The sequence below is a fragment of the Balaenoptera physalus genome (assembly GCF_965194825.1).
Source record: "Balaenoptera physalus genome assembly, chromosome: 3".
Classification (NCBI taxonomy): Eukaryota; Metazoa; Chordata; class Mammalia; order Artiodactyla; family Balaenopteridae; genus Balaenoptera; species Balaenoptera physalus.
This window is the reverse complement of record NC_138890.1, coordinates 1,281,142-1,302,389: the sequence shown is the minus strand read 5'-3', so window position 1 is coordinate 1,302,389 and position 21,248 is coordinate 1,281,142. Positions and strand designations below refer to the sequence as shown.

The 21,248-nt window shown below is 58.5% G+C and overlaps 1 protein-coding gene across 4 annotated transcripts; it reads right to left on the bottom strand.

Annotated features, from left to right (window-relative positions):
• Positions 1-678: 678 nt before the first annotated feature.
• Positions 679-21,037, bottom strand: LMNB2 (lamin B2). 4 transcript variants are annotated; one of them, XM_082456016.1, is made up of 12 exons: positions 20,713-21,036; positions 12,171-12,307; positions 8,156-8,312; positions 7,948-8,073; positions 6,141-6,311; positions 5,937-6,062; positions 5,589-5,809; positions 5,198-5,480; positions 5,012-5,119; positions 4,370-4,489; positions 4,075-4,231; positions 679-3,463 (listed from the first exon to the last, which is right to left on the bottom strand). In XM_082456016.1, the coding sequence occupies exons 1-11, from the start codon at positions 20,983-20,985 to the stop codon at positions 4,121-4,123; spliced, it is 1,833 nt and encodes a 610-aa protein (XP_082312142.1). In that variant the 5' UTR covers positions 20,986-21,036; the 3' UTR covers positions 679-3,463; positions 4,075-4,120. The 4 variants fall into 4 exon arrangements, with proteins under 4 accessions (XP_082312142.1, XP_082312141.1, XP_082312140.1 ...); XM_082456015.1 differs by having other exon boundaries at positions 4,075-4,188; positions 20,713-21,035; XM_082456014.1 differs by having other exon boundaries at positions 4,075-4,188; positions 5,012-5,480; positions 20,713-21,037.
• Between the last annotated feature and the right edge of the window lie 211 nt (positions 21,038-21,248).

The window sequence follows — 21,248 nt, the reverse complement described above, 5'->3', positions numbered from 1 at the left end:
AATAAGGCCGCGCGGGGCCTCCCGCACATGCGCAGACAAAAGCGGGCCAAAGTCGGTTTCCCGTGTAGGACTCCGGGGAGAAGGGAGGGACACGGGGCCAGAGGCCCGCCCCTCCGCGCTCAGGCTCCGCCCCCCCAAGGGTCCCTCCGCACTTGCGCACGGGGCGGTGGGCGTGTCTGCACTGCGCCTTGGGCTGTGGGGTGGGGTGGTAAACCAGGGCGTCATGTGACCAAAAGCACTGAGGAGTGTCAGTGGATCAGGTGGGAAAAGAATGCAGAAAACTGAGGCTTCCCTGGTGGCGCAGTGGTTGGGAGTCAGCCTGCCAATGCAGGATACACGGGTTCGAGCCCTGGTCTGGGAAGATCCCACATGCCGCAGAGCAACTAGGCCTGTGAGCCACAACTACTGAGCCTGCGCGTCTGGAGCCTGTGCTCGGCAACAAGAGAGGCCCGCGCACCGCGATGAAGAGTGGCCCCCGCTCTCCGCAACTAGAGAAAGCCCTCGCACAGAAACGAAGACCCAACACAGCCAAAAATAGAAATAAATAAATTGAAAAAAAGAATGCAGAAAACTAGGGGGCCGTGGGGTCAGAGGGTAGGCTCCTAAGACGCCCCCTTCACTCAGGGGCTGGGGCTCCTGCTTCAGCAGCCTGGCGTGGAAGCAGACTCAGAGGGAGAATTTAAAACCAAAATGTTTATTGGAGTGTTGTATAAAAAAGTTTCCAGTCATAAAATGTGTATTACAAATCCTCGGAGAGAACAAAAGACCACACGTTTGGCATGCATCGTAAAAATCACCAACAGATCTCTGAGACGTGTCTAAACAGCCGAGTTCTTGAAACCGAGCCCACTAGCGTGTAGTGCTGATGATACCTTTCGGGCTCAGAATTAAGACCTTTCCAGTAGCTTTAATGTCCTTGAGGAATGTCAGTCCCAGCTCGGATATGCTGATATAAATAGAACTGCTGGGTAGATGGTGTGGGTAAAAACGAGCCCAAGTCTGAGCTTGGCTGTTGTAGAAACAGCTGAGCGCCCAGACCGCGGGCGGGGAGCGGGGGGAGGCGTTGGTGTCTCCCAGGGGTTGGTTCCTGCCGGCCACATCCCCGCAGGCCGTCCCTCCGCAGGGCTGGGAAGCATGGGTTTTCTCCAGAAAGGTGCTCATCACATGACAGGGGCTTAGAAAAAAGAATCGCTTCTGCATCATTTTAAGTGGCTTTAAGTATGTTTAAGGACATATGCAAATTCGATTTCCCAGGCCCTGGCTGACATTGTAACATTGGACTCTGCTCCGTGTTTTCAAATACTTGATTACCAATGACCGTCACCAGCCTCCAGCCACAAGTGGCCACCAGTCCAGTGCACCCTCCCTCCACCAGCCAAGGGCATCCCAGCACCTGTCTGGGCCACTTCCAGGCTCCACCCAAGATCTCAAGCAGGCAAGAAAATTCAGCTGCTGGGAACAACCCCTACCAGTGAGCCTGGGGGCTCTGCAGGCACTAGGGCAGCCCTTGGGCTGTTTTTCAGGACCTCTGGGCCTGCAGGGAGGGTGGGGCCCTCTCCCTTCTTTCCTGTCCTCGAGCCCAGCCTGCAAAACTACTTCAGCAATTCAGGCCCCAAATTCCAGGACAGACCTTTGTTCCCCAGAGACTCCCAAAATACCTTGAAGGATATAGCCAGTGCAGTTCCCACTTGCTTGAGGGCCACCTAGCCCCACTCTCCCAGCATCTCATCAGGCTCCCCAGACCCTCACAGCTCCCTCAGCTCCTGCTACGTCTGGGAGAAGGAAGACAGCCTGCGACCTCACAGGCCTGCAAGCACTCCTGGGCAAGTGCACACTGGGGGGCGGGGGGGGGCGCATTGCCAGGGCAAGAAACGCTTTCCAGGGGCTGCCCTGTCCCCAAGGAGCTGTTCTGGTAAGAGATGTCTCCCTCCACAGAGGAAACAGCCTGCGGTCCAGGTGGCCATGGAAAGATGCTCGGACTTAAAGCCAGAGTCTGTAGGAGATTCTAGACTCAGCAGCAGCTTAGTTTTATCGGCCACTGGCACTTTCCCGGCCTGGGGCTCAGGCCTCGGGCCCTTGTCGCCATGATTCCCAGGGAAAGGAGGCAGACGGGCTGCTCCAGGCCTGGGGTTGGGGCAGGCCACCTCCATGGCTCAGTATTGCGTCTTTTAAGACTTGAGCTGCGCTTTCTGAAAGAAGTTTGCCGTCTGGGGCCTCAGAGTCCACAGAGACAGGCCCCCCACTGCCACCCCCTCGGGGGACTGTCCTGGTGACCCTGGCATGAATGAGCCTCTGAGGTGGGATCCCGGCAATGTGTGTACTGACCGATGTAAAAAAATAAATATCCGTTAAAAAAATAATTTCTGTGTATCTACGTGGCAGAGGCGTCGAAGGTAAGCTGATGCAGGGAGGGGGCCTCCAGGCAGCCAGAAGCTGGACCGTGACATGGAGCCATCCCGTAGGGGCCAACTGGCCCTGGCAGGTCTGTCTCAGAAACACCACTTCAGCAAGAAGTTACAGAGGAAGCCGGGATATTAGTATATGCCCAAGAATACACGTGAGTCAGCGTGCCCCATGCACAAGGCACAGAGTCGGAGAACGGGGAGTCCAGCGTCTCGCCCTGAAGTCGCCCTCCTCCGATGGGAGGGTGGGAAGCGGTGGTTACAGGTGGACGTAGTGCTGGAGCCCAAGGCATTTGTTTCCGAGTTCGTCACACCTGTCCCCTCAAGGCTTACCTGAGGACAAGTCTTACAACGGAATCATCCCCGTAAGGTGAGAAACTCAACTGCAGAAAACCCCAGAAACGTGAGGTTCCAGCAGCCAGAGAGGGAGCCAGGAGGCCGACCCCACGCACCCCAATTCCTGAGAGCAGAGCAGAAATTGTGACAAACCCCGAAGCCCAGGCCTGACGGTAAAAGCCTGCGATTCCCTTGTTCCGGTGCTCGGTTGGCTGAGCCACCAAAATTCCACAGGGTGCCCCTTCCCCCCACCAGGTCAGAACCTGGATTCTGAATCTGGTTGTTTTAAAAGCTTAATAAAACAAACAACTATTGGATTCCTACGCGCAGTTCCACTCTGTCCACCTCAGGCCTCCTCTCCCGCCCTGACCCCAGGCTGCAGCTGAGACCGAAGCGGTGGACGGGCCCCCTGGACTCCCAGCCCAAAGGCCGCTAGCCACTCGGCTCCTGGGCCCCGAACTCAACCGAAAGGTGAGAACGGGGCACTGAACACTCTGGACAGTGGTGATGAAGGGCCCAGGGAAACCCAGCGACAGGAAAGCTCAGCAGAGACCCACCCCCACGCTCTGGCAGTTTGCTTAAAAACTCTCTAGAAATGTACCAAGGACTAAAGAAGCCAATGATATAAAAATAGTTTTCAGTGGCCCTGGATAAAGAAAGACGTGTGATGAGGCATGTTCGGTTCACATGACGCGGCAGCCTCGAGAGGTGGTCCTCGGGTCCCCCTGCAAGGAAGGACGGCACCAGTGAGGAGGCCAAGAAGGTAGCTGGTGGCCCCCAGCCCCCTCCAGGAGGGGCTGGACCGGGGCAGGGCCTGAGCCACCATGAGAAGCTCAGCTCCCAGCAAGATGACCCCAGCCTCAATGGTCCCTGTTCCAGAACCTTCCATGTCTCCCTCATCTCTGTTCTGAGCTACAGAACACGGTACAATTGTTTCAGACCCCGGAGAGTCTTGCACTTATATCTCATTCAGTGTGGTTCCTTGGCTCCCCACCTTCCCCCCAAAGCCATTATTAAGTCACCAGCACCCCACTCTGGAGGAAATGTGGTAACAGGGGGTTCGCTGAGAACCCTCAGGGCTGCACCAGAGTCACTTTGAGATGCAATAGGCTTTGAACACCCCACTCCCAGGGTGCCCGGGCCAGTACCCTGAGGTCCACACAACAAGCAGGCCCAGGAGGCGAGAGCAGCCGGCTCCACGGCCTGCCTCTGGCTGTGAGCTCTGCAGCCGGGCCGAGCCAGGGCGAAACCTGGGTGGTGCCCAGGGCAGCCGCGTAAACAGGGCCCACAGGCGTGTGCACGTGCGTGTGTGCGCGTACCGCCTGGGAGCCTCTACCTGCTGATGGAAAAGATCCTCCTCTCCAAACTCGGCCGCCTCGTCCTCACCCTCCTCCCCGTTCTCGGCCTCCCGCACCACCGAGGACTGCTTCACGGTTCTCATAGCCACTTCCTATGCGAGACGACACAGCAGCTGCAGACAGCCACCCCAGGTGCTGGGGGCCCAGCCCACAGGCGAGGTGGTCAGGATGCTCGCATGCCCAGGACCAGGCCCAGGCTGCACTCACTTGCCCTGCTGGCCAAGGCCCCACCCCAGGAGGGACCCCAGGACCGAGGCAGAGGGAGGTGCTCACCTCCCCATCAGCATTGACCACAACGGTCCGGAAGCTCTCGCCCGTGCCCCAGCTGTTCTGGCTCTTCCATACGAGCGTGGACGGGGGGCTGTGAGCCACCCCTGCACCGGCTGCCCAAACCTGGGGACACAGGAGGGCCTCCGGTTAATGTCAGCTCCGGTCCCAGTGGCATGTACCACCAGCCGGCCCTCTATCACAGGCTCCCTCGATGCCCTGGGCGTTTAATCCTTCTGGCCCTACTGGGTCCTGGCTAGGGATGGTAGTCGCCAGGGTATGGAAGAGACTGAGGTTCACAGTGAGCAAGGGCTCTCATCTTGGCCAATGGGCCAGGCTGGAATCGGAAGCCCTGGAGTCCATGCCTGTTGACTATTATGTGTCTCGCCAGTGCCTGGACAGACAGCCCAGCCAGCCTGAACTCAGCCCCACCTCCACCAGGGACCCCCGCACATCCCTTAGGCCCTCCCACGGGCTCCAGGGAACCCGGATGAAGAAACACTGGCACACAGGTGATCTGTGACAGCGGGCAGCTGTTCTCAGCGCCAGGGCTCCATCCCTGTAATGCTCTCCACCCCCACCCCGGTCCCCCCACCCCATCGCAGCCGCACCTCACATCCTGCCCGCTCCCTCTCTGCAGCCACCTACCGTGACCGTCTGGCCAGCCCGCAGCACATACTTGGGCGTGAACTTGTAGGCGATCTCCTCCCCTTCTAGGATCTGCCTCTTGATCCTCCAGTTGCCCAGAGACTGATCCTGGCAAAGGGGACGGGTGTTGGCCCATGGCTCCGAGAAGACCCGCGGGCCTCCCCACGGGTGGGGTGGGGGCCTCACCTTGTCCGAGCTGTTCTTCAGCTGCACGAATTTGCCCTCCAGGTCGATCTCCTCGATGCTGATGCTGCCCGAGGCCGAGGCCTGCTGGGCCAGGCGGAAGCTGCTGCTGCCGCTGCTGCCCGAGCCGGTGCCGCTGGAGCCCGTGCCCAGCGGCTCCTGCACCTCCAGCCGCTTCCGCTTGCTGCGGCCCAGGCGCCCGGACACGGACACGCTGCTGCCGCTGCTGCTCGATGTGGCCCGCGAGATGGTGACGCGCGACGACGGGCTGGGGGACAGCTTCAGCCTGGGGGCGGGGTCGCGGGGTGACTGGGGGCCGGGGGGGGGGTTTGCCACTGGCCCTGCCCAGGACAGCACACTCGCCCCACCCCCGCCCACTCCGCGCCGCGCCCACCTCTCCTCCTCGCCCTCCAGGAGCTTGCGGTAGGCGCTGATCTCCATGTCCAGGGCCAGCTTGACGTCCAGCAGCTCCTGGTACTCGGTCAGCTGCTGCTGCATCACGTCCCGCATCTCCGTCATCTCCCGCTCCTTGGCGTCCAGCATCTTCCGAAACTTGTCCCGCTCCCCGGCCATGGTCTCCTCCAGCTCCCGGATCCGGTCCTCAGCCGCGTTCGCCTGGGGCGGGGGTCCACGCGCGTCACAGGGGGAAGCCCGGCCACCTCCGGGCCTCTTCCCCGCACCGACAACGGCAGGAGGGACGGGACAGGGCCTGAGGAGGGGACAGGGGGCTCTGGCGAGTCACCTGCTTCTGGAGGCCGGAAAGCTGGTAGCTGAGGGACTCAACCCGCATGCGGGCCTCCTTCAGCTCCTCCCGAGCGGCGCTGGCGGCCTTGTCGTTCTGGTCAGAGATCAGCTTGGCGTTGTCCAGCTGCGGGGATACGGGAGTGCGTGAGAGCCCGCGCGGGGCTGGGCGGGGCGGGGAACCGCCAGAGGAGCGCATGCGCACCTTGGCCTGGTAGGTCTGCTCCAGCTCCAGGCGGTACAGCCGCACTTGCTCGTCGTGCTGCGCCCGCAGCTCCTCCAGCGCCTGGGCCATCTTGAAGTCATACTCCTGCTGCCGGCTGCTGTCCACCTCCACCAGGCGCTGCTCGTGTCGCCGTCGCGTCTCCCGCACCTCCTGGGGACACAGCTGCGCGCTCACCGCCCCGGCCTGCTCACCAGCGTCCCCGACCCACCAGGGGCTGGACCGAGGACACGAAACTGTGCCAACCGTGACCCTCTGGGGAGGGGCCAGGTGGCCTGCTCACACCCCACGGCACAATTCACAACCACTGAAGAGCGGCCGCCCAGCATCTCCCAGCTGACGGCCGATCAACACACGGGTCCCTCCACACACGGGAACACCACTCAGCCATGTAAAGGGGTGAAGCCCTGACATCCACTCGCTACAACGTGGATGGACCCTGAGAACACGATGCTCAGTGAGAGAAGCCAGACACAGGACACGCAGCGTGTGATTCCACTGATGGGAAACGTCCAGAACAGGCAGAACCACAGACACAGAGAGTGGATTCGTGGTTGTCAGGGGCTGGGGAGGGGGATGCGGTGACTGCCAATAGGGACAGGGCTTCTATTGGGGTGATGGAATGTTCTGGAAATTAGATAGAGGTGATGGTTACACAATACTGTGAATGTGCTAAATTTCATTAAATTAGTTGTATACTTTAAAATAGTTTTGTTATATTAAAAAAAAACTGGAATGCTAATGGTAACAGGTACAGAGTTTCTTTTAGGGGGTGACAGAATGTTCTGGAATTAAGCGGTGATGGCTGCACAATTCTGTGAATGGACTAAAATCCAGTTTAAATTGTAAACTTTGAAAGATTTCTGGTATGGGAATGTTTCAATAATGTTATTTAAAAAAAGAATTCCTGATGGAGCCCATCCCAGGTGTCTGGGGTCCGAGATAGGACAGCAGTGGGTCGAGACAGTGACCAGCTGACAGATGCCCCGGCCACATGTGTCAGGAGCTGACCAGACAGCGGTGGAGTCAAGGGCAGGGGGGGCAGCCCCAGAGCTCAGGGCCTCGGATGAAACTCACTCCACAGACATCAGTCACTCATCTCTGGCACCGGTTTGTGGAACAATAGGAATTGTTTCTAAAGAAAGCCAAACGCATTTACAAAGGAGCGTGGTGGAACCTCGGCCGAACACCCACCCCCCACCCCAGGCCCGCCTCAGGGACCCTCCAGCCCCCCGCGGCCTCCTCACGGGATCCCTGACAGATGTGGGCTTCCGCTTGGCGCCCCTGGCCGCTCTGGCTGGAGCGGGGCCTGGCTGGAGCTGGAAGCCGCTCTGTGGCTGCATGGCCACCCTTCCCGCCAGCGCTCTTCCAGGGCAGTGAGCGCAGGAAGTGGCCCAGCCACCAGGGTTCTGTTCTGCACCATGACAGCACAATGGGCTGTGATGAGGTGGGAGGGCCCGGGGAGCCCCGAGGCCCAGAGATGAGGAGGCAGGGGAGGGTCTGCAGGGGGCTGAATTGCGGCCCCCCCAAAAGGTGTGCCCACGTCCTGGTCCCCAGAACCTGCAAGTGTGACCTTCCTGGACAAAGGGTCTTTGCAGATGTGATTAAGTTAAGGGTCTCAAGACCATCCTGGATTATCCAGGTGGCCCTAAATCCAAGGACAAGTGTCCTTGGAAGACACAGGTGAGCAGGGGAGAGACAGAGAGAGACGGCCACGTGACGACAGAGGCGGGCATCAGGGTGACGCAGGAAGGAGGGCGCACCCTGGTTCCGCCAGGCGGGGCCCCACCTCCTCAAAGACGTCCTTGCGGAAGGCCAGCTCCTCCTGCAGGCTCTGGCAGCGGTTCTCCAGGTCCACGCGCATCAGCGTCTCCTTCTCCAGCTGCTTTTTGGCCACCGCGTGCCCATCCTCCGCCTGGAGACGTGGGACAAGCAGCTGGTGACGCTGTCTGCCTCAGCACACGGTCCTCGGGGGCCTGCAGCCCACTCACAGTTACCTTGGCCAGCTGGGCCCTCAGCTCCACCACGTCGTTCTCCAGGGCGCGCTTGTCGCTGAGAGCGGCGGCCAGCTCCGCCTCACTCTGGTGGAACATGGACTCCAGGTCCCTGACGCGGCCCTGGGCCACCGTCAGCTCGCCCTCCCTCTTCTTTGCGCTGAAAGTCAGGGGCAGAAGTTAGCAGGCAGCCCCGATGCCCAAGGCCAACTTCACATCTGCCTCTGGGCCCTGGGCCCCGACCTAGCATCCCTCACTTCTTGGCACCAAAGGTGCCCCATCTTCAAACCCACTCTGTACCAGGGGGACCCCGCCGGCCGCTCAAAATAACCCTCAAGACGTGGGTTTTCATGTCCTTTTCCAAGACTTTTGGGCACAGGAAGGGTCATTTAGAGGAGAACTCTGATTTTTTTTTTTTAATGTATTATTTATTTACTTTTTCTTTTGGCCACGCCGTGCGGCTTGCAGGATCTTAGTTCCCTGACCAGGGATCGAACCCGCACCCTTGACAGTGAAAGCGCCGAGTCCTAACCAATGGACCACCAGGGAATTCCCTGTGTATAATTTATTAAAGTAACAAATTAAAACCTCGGCCTTTGAAAAGTCGATCTCATTTGTAAACTTAAGCTGTTTCAGGTGGGCTTGCCCAGCTTCTAACAGACAATTATCTCCAACATGAAATATTTAAGATGCCAAATAGACTTTTCTAACACACAACTCTTAAAAAAGGGGGAACGTTTCTGAACGCTGCTCTAAACCTCCTTGGGGTTGACAGCTTGCCCACTTCCCCACCAAGGAACTGAAACTGCCCGGCAGCAGTGGGGCCACCCAGGGTCTCTCCCGGTGGGCACTGCAGGAGGTGGAGCAGCCCTGGCAGCCCACCCCCTTCCCTGGTCCTGACAGCCACAGACGCCCCCAAGACAATGCCCGGTGTCCCCTGGGGGCAGGACCACCCTGGGTGACAACCACTGGGAACACCACACCAGTTCCAGGCGACGGGGCATAAAGTCCAGTGACTTCAGCCTCCAGGCTGACCCCGTCCTCACAGGAGCTCTGTGCAGGGGCTGCACCGATGGCCTCTATGAGGGTCTGGGGGCCCTGCAGCCCACATTCCTGAGCTTAAGCCACACGGTCCTGGTTATTCCACTCACGGCGTGGGGCTGCAAACCCCACATCCCTGGAGGGTTTGGGGAAACTAGAACCATTTGACACATCATTCCTGAGGACCAGCTTCATGGAAAGACCGTCCTCACACTAGAGATACATCTGCCAACACCCCTGTCCTCATGGAGAACTTTCTCATGGGTGCAGACAGCAGTGCAACCTGCTGCCCTCAGCCGTGAACGTGCGTGTTCCGAGGCTGGATGAAGCGGGAGGGGAGGGATGTGTGTGGGGCAGGAGCTGCTGGGCGTGGCCCTTGAGCCGGAGCCGTGAAGCCAGGGGCTGGGCCTTGTCTTTGGCAGGATCGGGGCGTCGGGCAGAGCAGAATGCAGAGGCCTGGGGTGAGGTGTGCAGGCAGGTCAAGGTCAGCCATGAGGCGAGGGCGACGGGAGCAGAGGATCAGGAAACGTGACAGATTTCTAGACATCTTCACCCCATTCTAGGGTTCCACAGAACGACACAGAATGGTCCAGAAAGCAGGGGTGCCAGCAGCCCTCACTGGCTTAAGTGCCTGCTTCTTAACAGCTTCAAGGCACGAAAGCAGATTCCTCCCCTGGAGCCCTAATTCCTGGAGGATTAGGCGGGAGCACCCGGCCTGTCACTCCTCCACTCGACCACCTGCGTTTCCATCATCACAGGGTTTTCGCGATACATTTGGTAGGGAAAGAAAAGCACTGGCTGTAACCTGTCAGGAGGTTCACCTTGCTCGCTGTCACGTGCCACCCACACCTGTCTGCGAGGGCTCTGAGCCGAAGAGCGGGAAGCGAGGCTGTCGCACGAAGCACCTGCGGATGTGAGTGCCCACAGCCTGGGAAGCTGTCCTCCCAGAGCAGGGGCCAAAGTAAAAGCCACCAGCCCGGGTGCCCGACGGCGGGCACAGCTGCTACCCGAAGCTGTCGCAGGAGCCTGGAACACGGCCGAGGGGCTGGGACGGCATCACGACACAGGTGCCATCGATGACCAGGCTCGAGGTCAGGAAAGCCTTCTGTTGTCTGACGGCGTCCACCTTGAGTTTAAATTTAAAAAGGTGGAAAAGAAATGCACCAGACCGGCCTCGGAGATTCTGTCTGGGCGGAGGCTCATGGAGACTTTCATTTTTCTCTTTAAATTAAATGCATTATCTGCTTTCTCGCCAGGGAGTATCTATGACTCTGATAAGCAGAAAGAAACGTGACCTCTCGGCCCAGACGAGGAGCAACACGCAGGTTAAAGGTGTCTGGGAGGTTCTGGGGCTGAGAGGGGCTGGGGGAATTCCAGAATTCTCCTAATCTTCTCCAAGAAGCTCAAGTCCCTTTTTAATTAAAAAATGTAATAAATTGGGAATTCCCTAGTGGTCCAGTGGTTAGGACTCCGCGCTTTCCCTGCCGAGGGCGTGGGTTCAATCCTTGGTCGGGGAACCAAGATCCCGCAAGCCATGAGGTGTGGCCAAAAGGGAAAAAAAAAAAAAAGTAATAAATTGATGGGATATCCAGTTTACCTGGCTGTTTTAAAAGTGTACAGATTGCCTTTGCGGCTCATCAAAGACCAGGTGACTATACTGTGTGGGTCTGTCTCTGGGCTCTCTGTTCTGTTCCACGGAGGAACCAGAAACACATCACGAAGTGACAGAAGACAGTCTGAGAAGGCAACACACAGTGATTCTAACTCCAGGACATTCTGGAAAAGGCAGAGCTATGTGGGGACAGTAAAAGGATCCTTGGTTTCCAGGGGTTGGGGGGAGGGATGGGTCAGTGGAGCACAGGGGATTTTCAGGGCAGTGAAACTACTCTGTGTGATACTATGATGGTGGACGCGAGTCAGCGTACATGTGTCCAAACCCAGAGACTGCAGGACACCAACGGAGAACCCCTACGTCAACTACAGACTTCAGCTAAGAAGAAGGTATTAATATTGGCTCTTCAATCCTAACAAAGTGTCACACCCATTACTGCAAGGTGGTCATCATCGGGGACCCTGGAGGGGGATTTGGGGAAACCTGTACTTTCCACTCATTTTCCTGTAAACCTAAAACTGCTCAAAAACAAAAACAAAAAAATCTCTATTAATGATAATTAAAAAGTCTACTAATTAGAAAAAAATGAAAAAGAACGCTGCAAACGTGAAGGTGGCAGTCAGCCGCTGCGGCGCCTATGAACAGGGACGCAGGAGCCCCGGCCCAGGCCTCAGCCCCGGTCCCTGCCACGCCGAGGGACCATGGATGACTCCTCCCCACACCTCGTCCTCAGCTTCCCCTGCAACCGGAGGTGATGCCAGCCAGGACCTGCTGGGGTCGCCGTCAGCGGGGAGGGGATCTGGTGTCCCTCACGGGGTCCTTTATCTAAACACTCATCGAGTTTACATCACTTTGTTCCTTCTGCTACCATCACCACCAGCACCGCCTTGTCCTCCAAATTTCCTGAGCCTTTTACTCGGGAGCAGGTGGGAGATGGTGCTCGAGAACGGGAAGAGAAGGTCACCCGCCGCCCCCGGCTTCCCACGTGAGCGCCCCCAGGGGACTCGGGGACCCAGGCTGGGCTCTGTGACCTGGGGCACCCCTTCTCTGGGGAAGGGGAGGGGCACAGGGCTACCAGCTACCAGGGATTCAGTCCCAGGAGAGCTGCTGGGTTTTAACTCTTCCTGGGGCCAAATTATACTGGGGGATAAAGGCTCTAGACGGGGCGGCCAGAGGGCCAGGCCACAGAGGCCGTCCCCACCCACCCAGCGGCCCCCAGAACCCACACGGCCCACTCCCAGGAGGGCTGCCTGAGCCGGGGGCCCCGCTCAGATGGGAGCCGCCACCTCGCACAGGGCGACAACCCCTGCCCCAGCCCCCCGTGCGCCCCGGAATCAGGCGACATCGCGCCGGCTACAGCCCCACCTCTTGTTGGCCTCCTCCAGGTCGGCCCTCAGCTTCCCAATTTCGATCTGCAGCCGGGCTCGGTCCCGGGCCGTCTCGTCCAGCACCCGGCGGGCATCAGCCAGCTCCGCCTCATACAGCGTCTTGATGCCGCTCACCTGGGGGGACAGCCAGGCCGAGGTGAAGCCCACCCTTCCCCACCAACACGGCTCCCGCTCACCCTGACACTGCCCCACCAGCCCCGGGCCACCCCAGCCTGCCCAGGTCACTGGCCCCCATCACTGGCTGCCGCTAGGTCGCTCCTGCCAGCTGGGCACACACCTCAGGTCTCCCATCAGCCTCCCTGCCCCACCTGCCCCACGCCGAGGGGCACAGGGCCGTGAGCGTGTTTACAAATATCTGGAACCAACAGGACAGTGAGACACCACCTCCCCGCACGAGGATGGCTACCGTGGAAACGACAGTCGATAACAAATGCGGGTGAGGACAGGGAGGAATCGGCACCTCCACGCGTGGCCAGGGGGTTAAAACGGTACAGCCACCACGGAAGACAGTCTGGTGTTTCCACAGATGGACAAACAGAGCAACCACCAACCCAGCAATTCCACCCCCAGGCATCTACCCAGGAGATATAACACACATCTTGCACAAGACCCATGCGCATGCGTTCACAGCCCCATCACTCCTAATGGCCCCAAAGTGGAAACAACCCAAATGCCCATCAGCAGATGACGGATAAACAGCATGTGGTCCCTCCACACATGGGAGCACCACTCAGTTGTGAAAAGGGGTGACGCCCTGACACTCGCTACAACGAGGACAGACCTTGAGAACACGATGCTCAGTGAGAGAAGCCAGACACAGAAGGACCCACAGGGTGTGACTCCATCGATGGGAAACATCCAGAACAGACAGATCCACGGGGACAGGGTGGGTTAATGTCAAGGGAGTGGAGGAGGGTGAGGGGGTGACCAGTAATGGGGACGGGGCTTCTTCTTCTTTTTCTTTTTTAGTGCAATTCTGTTTTGTTGTGTTTTTTTTGAGATATAGTTGATATACGATATTATATAAGTTACAGATATACGACACAGTGATTCGCTATTTTTAAGGGTTATACTCTATTCATAGTTACTAAAAAATATTGACTATACTCCCTGTGTTGTACAGTATATCCCTGTAGCTTATTTACTTCATACATAATGGTCTGTTCCTCTTAATCCCCTACCCTATCTTGCCCCTCCCCAAGAAGGGGTTTCCTTTGGGGAGATGGCTGCACAGCTCTAAATATATTAACCACTTCTGAACTTAGAGCAGAGTTTAACTGGGTGAACTTCGTGAGACGGGAATTATACCTCAATGAAGCGGTTAAAACACTTTCGGGGGCTGACACAGAAGGCAGACAGAGGGTGACAAGGAAGCTGGCTTTGAAAGTGGCACCATTTCCCACAAAACTACAACAGGGCAGTGAGTGTCTGTGCCAGGGGTCGGAGGTCAGCTTAAGGCCTGTGAGGGTCACTCCCCTCCCTTGCACAGGAAAGGCCCCTGAGCTGACGAGGCTCAGGGGAGCTGCCAAGGGCCTGCCACTTGGTTGGGTGACCACCATCCCCGTTTGCCTGGGACCGAGGGGATTCCAGGATGTGGGAATTTTCAGGGTTCAAACCGGAACGTCCCAGGCAGATCAGAACAAATCCAGAAGAGGTGGGATTTAACAGCCAGTCTGATCTCAGACTCCCACCCTCTCCGGCTGGGGCCTGGCTCTCCCACCTCAATCCAGCACTCCTGGTCATTTCATCCCACAGGTAGGGGGGGTATGGGCTCTTAGCCCCATTTCACAAATGGGGAAACTGAGGCACAGGACAGCACACTGCCCTCTCCTGACCTGTCAAGGTACGGGGCAGAGCAGTCCGCTGGGGGCAATTCCGAGAGGGGGACACGCGGGGGATGTGTCTCTGCCCTCTCTCCCCACCCATGTCAACTTCCAGAACTTTCCTAATCCCAGTGGAGGGCCTGGCACCTAGGCAGGGATCTCAGATACAATCTCTGGCCCCACAGGCTGGGTTCCTACTGGGGCCCTGTCTCTCCAGCCTCCCCTCATGGCACGAGGGGCGCAGATGGACCAACACGACAGGAAACCAAGGCGAGATCAGAACAGAAACTGTTGGGGCTCAGGGGGCAGGAAACCCAGCACGAGATCCTGCACGTACGCCTGACGCTTATCCACCGTGGACGTCAGCGTTAATTTTGACTTTAAAATATCCCATTAAGATACCACTCATGGGGATTTCCCTGGTGGTCCAGTGGTTAGGACTCTGCGCTTCTACTGCAGCAGGTGTGGGTTTGATCCCTGGTTGGGGAAGTTCCATGTGTCACGCGGGGTGGCCAAAAAAAAAAAAAGGTAACACTCCCGCCCCTAACCCGGCCTGCCCATGAGAAAACACCAGATGAACCCCAATGGGGACACTCCTGTCCCCACCTCACAGCTGCTCAGGGCCCCAGGAACCAGGAAAGGTGGGGAACCAGCACAGCCCACAGGGGCCCAGGAGACGGGAGACCTGGATGTCACAGGGGTCCTGAGGGGTCCTGGGGCAGAGAGGATAGGGGGCCAGCTCAGGAGATCTGAGCAAAGCAAGGGTGATGTAGCACTGTCGGAGAGTGAGCTGTGAGACCCACTGACATGAGATACTGATGGGGACCCAGTACCACCCTCGACCTCTGTCTGTACACCTAACACTGACCCAAGAAGTAAGCTCAAGCAATTCAAAGTACATCGTGCGTTCATCTCCGTGAGCAAGAATGTGGGTGTCCTGCTAGACTCCGTGCCCAAGGCGAGGGCCTCACTTGCCCTAGGCCATCTTGGGTGACTCTCGGGGGTCTTGTTAAAGAGCAGGCAGACCTCAGGGACACAGAGGGTCCCGTTCTGAACCCCTGCAATAAAGCGAGTATCACAATAAAGCGAGTCATACAAATTGTTTGGTTTCCCAGTACATATAAAAGTTATACCCAAGGGGACTTCCCTGGTGGCGCAGCGGTTAAGACTGTGCGCTCCCAATGCAGGGGGCCCAGGTTTGATCCCTGGTCAGGGAACCAGATCCCACATGCATGCTGCAACTAAGAGTTCACATGCCGCAACTAAGGAGCCAACATGCCACAACTAAGGAGCTGGCGAGCTGCAACTAAGGAGCCTGCCTGCTGCAACTAAGACCCGGCAGAACCAAATAAATAAATAAATAAATATTTAAAAAAAACAGTTATGCCCAGGGAATTCCCTGGCGGTGCAGTGGTTAGGACTCCTCACTCTCACTGCCAAGGGCGCGGGTTTGATCCCTGGGAACGGATCTTTATCCCACAAGCCACATGGCTCAGCTAAAAAAAAAAATTTATGCTCACACTATCCTGTAGTCTATTGACTGTGCAATAGCCTTGTGGCAAGAAAAACAATGCACAGCCCTTATTTAAAAATACTCTAGGGCTTCCCTGGTGGCACAGTGGTTAAGAATCCGCCTGCCAATGCAGGGGACACGGGTTCAAGCCCTGGTCCGGGAAGATCCCACATGCCATGGAGCAACTAAGCCCGTGCACCACAATTACTGAACCCGCGTGCCTAGAGCCCGTGTTCCACAACAAGAGAAGCCACCACAATGGGAAGGCCACGCACCACAACGAAGAGTAGCCCCGGCTCACTGCAACTAGAGAAAGCCCGCATGCAGCAATGAAGACCCAACGCAGCCAAAAATAAATAAATTAAATAAATAATATAAATAAATAAATAAATAAATAAATAAACTCTATTAGGACTTCCCTAGTGGCGCAGTGGATAAGAATCCGCCTGCCAATGCAGGGACATGGGTTTGATCCCTGGGCCGGGAAGATCCCACATGCCGCGGAGCAACTAAGCCTGTGAGCAACAACTACTGAAGCCCGCGCACCTAAAGCCCATGCTCCGCAGCAAGAGAAGCCACCGCGGTCAGAAGCCCACACACCGCAGCGAAGAGGAGTCCCTGCTCGCTGCAACTACAGAAAGCCTGTGCGCAGCAACGAAGACCCAACACAGCCAAAAAAATAAATAAATAAAATGTTTAAAAAATTTTTTTAAATTTAAAAAATAAAAATACTTTATTGCTAAAAAATGCTGTCACCTGAGCCTCAGCGAGCTGTAATCTTTTTGCAATAGTAACGTCAAAGGTCGCTGATCACAGATCACCATAACAAATGACACAAATGAAGAAACTGGAAATATCTGGAGAAGGATCAAAATGTGACACAGAGACCCGAAGGGAACAGACTTGCCCAAGGCAGGGTTGCCACAGACCTTCAATTTGTAAAAATGCAGTGTCTGCGCAGCGCAATGACCCGAGGTGTGTCTGTGCTAGGTTCTCACAGTGTTTTGGGCATGTGTGCGCGTGTGCACACCCATCTGTGTGTCTTAGTAAGGCAGTCCTCTACAGCCAGGGCTGCAAACTCAGGCCCAGGGGCCAAAATTCCAGCCCACCACCTGTTTCTGTCCAGCCTGTGGGACTAAAATGGTTTTTATATTTTTAAATTGGCTGGGTGAAAAAAAAAAAAAAAAAGAAAAAGGTATCTCGTGACACAGGCACCCATATGAAATGCACATTTCAGTGTGTATAAATAAAACTTTATTGTCAGGCAATCTGCACGTTCCTCCATGTACTGCCCGGGGCAGCTTCCCCACCACAACGGCCGAGCTGAGTGCTCAAGCTTGAAACCGTCAGCCCACAAAGCTGAGAACAACTCCAGCCCTTTCCAGAAAGCATCTGCCGAACCCAATCGACAGCACTGGGACGATGCAGAAAATTCTATCTAGAGGAGGACGCGCAGACGGCCGATGTCACAAAGGCTCTTTCAGACCAGTGAACAGGGCTTCTCCGGGCAGGCCTGTACCTCCCTGCACTGTGACACTTGGGACAGTCCTGTGGGAGCCCCGGGCACAACTTGGGCCTTTAGTTCTGTCTTTCACGGCCGGGGCTGCACAATCGCCGAGCCTGAGGAATCCCAACAAATGTGTTAGCACGTGTTGCCGTGGAGGAGCAGGGTTCACGTCACCTGAGGCGGCCTTTTCCTGGGGTCCCAGGCTTACCCTGTGAGGACCTGCCTGCGTCCCTGGGGGACAGAACTGCCCTGGGATTGAGAACCACAGCCAAACACTGGCCCTCCCCAAACTCCCAGAGCCCAGCTCAGCTCTTGCTCCCGGGGTCCACCTGGGGAGCCCCCCCGCCCCCCGCAGCAATGGGACACCTGGGCAGAGGGGGAAGAAAGCGAAGCCCAGAGGAACTCAACATCCGGCTGGGGAGGCTCCCCGGAGAACCCCCCTCCCTCCCTGGCCCACTCCTGCCCCCTCAGCACCCATGATCCTTCCCAAACAGAAATCTGGCCAGCCCCCAGCCTCCCAGAAACCCTCCAGTGACATCTGCACGTGGCATTCGCCCCAGTACCGCTCACCCGGCCAGAAGATGCATCATCTGACTTCCGATGGGAAAGGCTAGAGTCTACAAGTGGCCAGCCCAGGCTTGTGGATGGGAATCTGACTTTTTACCTTATGCCCCTGGACCCTTCGGATTGATTACGAGCACACAGTGCGCTCACAACATTTTAAACTGCATCATCACAGGATTCCTTAAGTGGCTTCTCAGCCTTGACACTAATGGCATTTGGGGCCAGATCATCCTCTGTGGGGGACCCTCCTGGGCTCTGCGGGGTGTGGAGCAGCATCCCTGGCCCCCAGCCCCTCGATGCCAGGGCCCCCCCCCCAAGTGTGACAACCACAGATGTCCCCAGCCATCACCCAGTGTCCCCTGGGGGCAGATTCCTTCCAGGTGAGGAGCTGCTGAACAAGTAAAGTGCCCTCTGGGAGGCCTGACACACCACGCCCACCACGCCCTCTGTGCATCCCTGCCTGGCCCGCCCATCAAGCCCCGCCCCTCTGTAGCCCTGGCCACTTGCAGGTCACTCCCTCCGCACAGCCCACATGACCACACCACCTCCTGCTCCAGTAGGTTACCGGCTGTCTCCACTGTCCAGCTGAGGGGCATTTGTCATCTCACCCCCAAGCTCTAGGACAGCAAGCCAGTGGGAACTCCCCACTCCCGCTGCAAACACGCCGTCACCTGGGTGGCCCCAGACCCTGAGCACAGCCCGGGGTGCTCACCGTGGGGCCGGGCCCCCCGCTCCCACCCAGCAGTCCTGCATCCCAACCAGCCTCGGCAGCTGCCCAGACACATCAGGTTCCCCAGGCCCAGCCTCTGCATGCGCCCTCGGGCACAACGTCCATCCAGTGGGGGCCAGCACCTCACGTCCATCAGGCCCACCAGGCCACCCCCGCCAAAGGTCAGCACGGTGGTTCACCCCGCAGGTGGCACAAGAGGCTGGGGGGAATGACCCCGGGCGCTGACCAGCCTGGCAGGGGGGACCTGGGCCTGCATCCCGAGGACGTGCACGCGCTGCTGAAGCAGGTGGCCACGCTCTGGGTCGGGCCACTCCAGACCCATTGTACAGACAACAAAACCAAGGCTCTGGGAGGCTGAGTGACCTGCCCAAGGTCACAGATTAAAACCAGGGTTTGGATCCCGAGTCTTAAACCAATCTCAGGCAACCTAATACAGCACCACCAGCCACCAAGTCTTCTGCCTCCCTGGATGCCCAAGCCACACTTTCTGGGCCCATCCCTATCCTAGGGACCATCAAACAGGGACAACAGAACGCATGGGGTCCTTCCTTTCATTGCTTTTATTCTACAAAACAAACGTGAACTCATTGTGGCCCCACAAACAAGCCCCAAAAGTAGGTATTTATTATTATTTCCAATTTACAGAAGAGGCACTGAGCCCAGAGAGGTTAAGTAATTTGCCCAAGATCACAGAGGGTACGTGGCTCCCAGAAATGACCCACCCCCCCACCTCCCAACCCCCCTGAGGCTCTCCTCCCAGAAGTCGGTCACTGGGCCCATTCTCCAGAGTGGGAGGCCAAGGCTCAGAGAGCTAAGTGCCAGCTTCAGACCATGACTCTTGCACGGGGCCCACAGGGGAACCACATGGTGGACCTCCCTCCCCCTTATTCTGAGGACCTGCCCTTGGGTTGGGGGGGGGGCGCCAGTGGGAGAAAAGGAGGGCACTAGGTTGGCAGCCAGTCCGGACACACCCCACCCAGGACCCCCAGACAGCTGCCCTCACATCCCCTTAGGGGACAGGGCTTGTCCAGCCCCTTCTCCCTCAGTCTGCACCAAAACTTCCCGCTGGTTCCCCAAGAACTCATGCTTCCCCCTCCCCTCACATCCCCCAGGACAGGGCAGGGGCTACCAGACTACTAGGCTCCTGCTCACCAGCCAAGGGGTCCCAGGGCCCAACTAAGGGCCTCCCAAATTTCCCATGGGACCTGGGAGACATCAGATTCCCCCCCTCTGACCCCCGCCCACCCCAGGCCCTGGTAAAAGACAGAACCTCCTGCCTAACCCCACCCCAATCCCCGAACTCCCCAGGATTCATTACAGGACCCCTGCAAAGTTCCAAGGAGAACTGAGACCACTGGCTCACCCCAGAGACACCCCCTGAGACCCCCCCCACCCCTCCTTAGGGCCCCCTCAGAGGGTCTGAGCCTCCCAGTCTCCCCAGAGACCCGAGAACCTCCCCCATTTTCTCCTAGGACACCCGAACACCCAGACACATCCCCCAAGACTCACCACAACTCCCTTAGGGGTGGGGTCCACCCTGGCTCACTCCCTTAGGGGTGGGGTCCACCCTGGCTCACACCCCATCACTCAGGGGCCCCCTAGAGCTCCCCGAATCCCTTGGTGGGCAGGGCCTGCCCCATCTCCCCCCGCCCAGGCAGGGCCCCCTTCACTTCCCCAGGCACAACCCCCCAAGGTCCCCTGGGGATCCCTCAGAGGAGGGGGCCTGCCCAGTCTGCACCCCTCACTCAGGCCAACCCCCCTCAGGGGACTGGTCAGCGCCAGACTAATAGGATCCGTGAAACACCCAGGAGACCGCCGGTGGGTGGGGACCTGCTCCAGGGTGCACCCTCACTCGGGGCCCCCCAGATACCCTGGGGACCCACCAGAGGACGGGACTCGCCCTAGTCTGCACCCGTTTCTCAGGGGATCACTCGGGGGCTGGGGCCGGCGCCAGTCTCCACCTCTCGTACTAGGAGGTGGGGTAGAAACCCCTCGGGAATCCCTTGGGAGCGTCCGTCCTGGCCTCTACCCCTCACTCAGGCCCCCCGAACCTCCCCGGGGACTCTCAGAGGCAGAAGCCCGCCCCGGCGTGCACCCCTCACTCGAGGGACCCCGAGATCTCGCCGGACTCCTCGATGGGCGGGGCCGGAAACAGTCTCCACCTCTCGCACGGGAGGGGTCCCCGAAACCCGCCGGGGACACTCAGAGGCCGGGGCCCAACCAAGCGTGCGACCCTCGCCGGGGCCCCCGAAGCCCCCTGGGGACGCCTCAGTGGGCAGGGCCCGCCCCAGTCTCCCCCTCTCGCAAGGGCGTCCCCGAAGCCCCCCGGGGACCTTGAGAGCCCGGCCCGCCCCATCGGGAGCCCCCGGCGCCAGCGCCCACCTCGCGCGTGGTCACCTCCTCCCGCTCGGAAATCTTGAGCTGGAGCCGGTCGTTCTCCAGCTCGAGCGCGCGGACGCGGTCGATGTAGTGCGCCAGGCGGTCATTGAGCTCGCGCAGCTCCTCCTTCTCCTGCAGCCGCGACAGGCGCGTGGGCGACAGCGGCGTGGCGGGCCCGCCCGCGCGGCCGGGCGGCGGCGTGGCCATGGAGGCGGCGGCGGCGGCGGCTCGGTGTCCGCGCGGCTCGGAACGGCGGCCGCGGCTCGGCGGGCTCATTCAATCCGACCCGCCGACCAAGATGGCGCCCGCAGCCCGCCGCCGCCGCCACCGCGGGGCAGCCTGGAACTTGTAGTCCGGCCGCCGCCGCGCGCGGCACGCCGGGAGCTGTAGTCTCCCGCTCAGTTTCCCGCGCTGTCCCGGAGCCAAACCGCCGGGCTCCAAATCCCATCTGGGCCACTGCGTGACACCGGGTTTCTTTCCGGGATTCAGTTTCCCCTCTTGTATAACCTACCTACCTACCTCTTTGGAGAGTCATTAAA

Bases quoted from the DNA above. Each gene is read 5' to 3' on its own strand.
- LMNB2 (XM_082456014.1), bottom strand. From the start codon at position 20,985: ATGAGCCCGCCGAGCCGCGGCCGCCGTTCCGAGCCGCGCGGACACCGA. The intron at 4,189-4,369 runs GTGAGCACCTCC...CGTCTCGCATAG, and splicing joins TGGTCAATGCTGATGGGGAG to GAAGTGGCTATGAGAACCGT. The intron at 3,464-4,074 runs GTAGAGGCTCCC...CCTTCCTTGCAG, and splicing joins AGGATCTTTTCCATCAGCAG to GGGGACCCGAGGACCACCTC.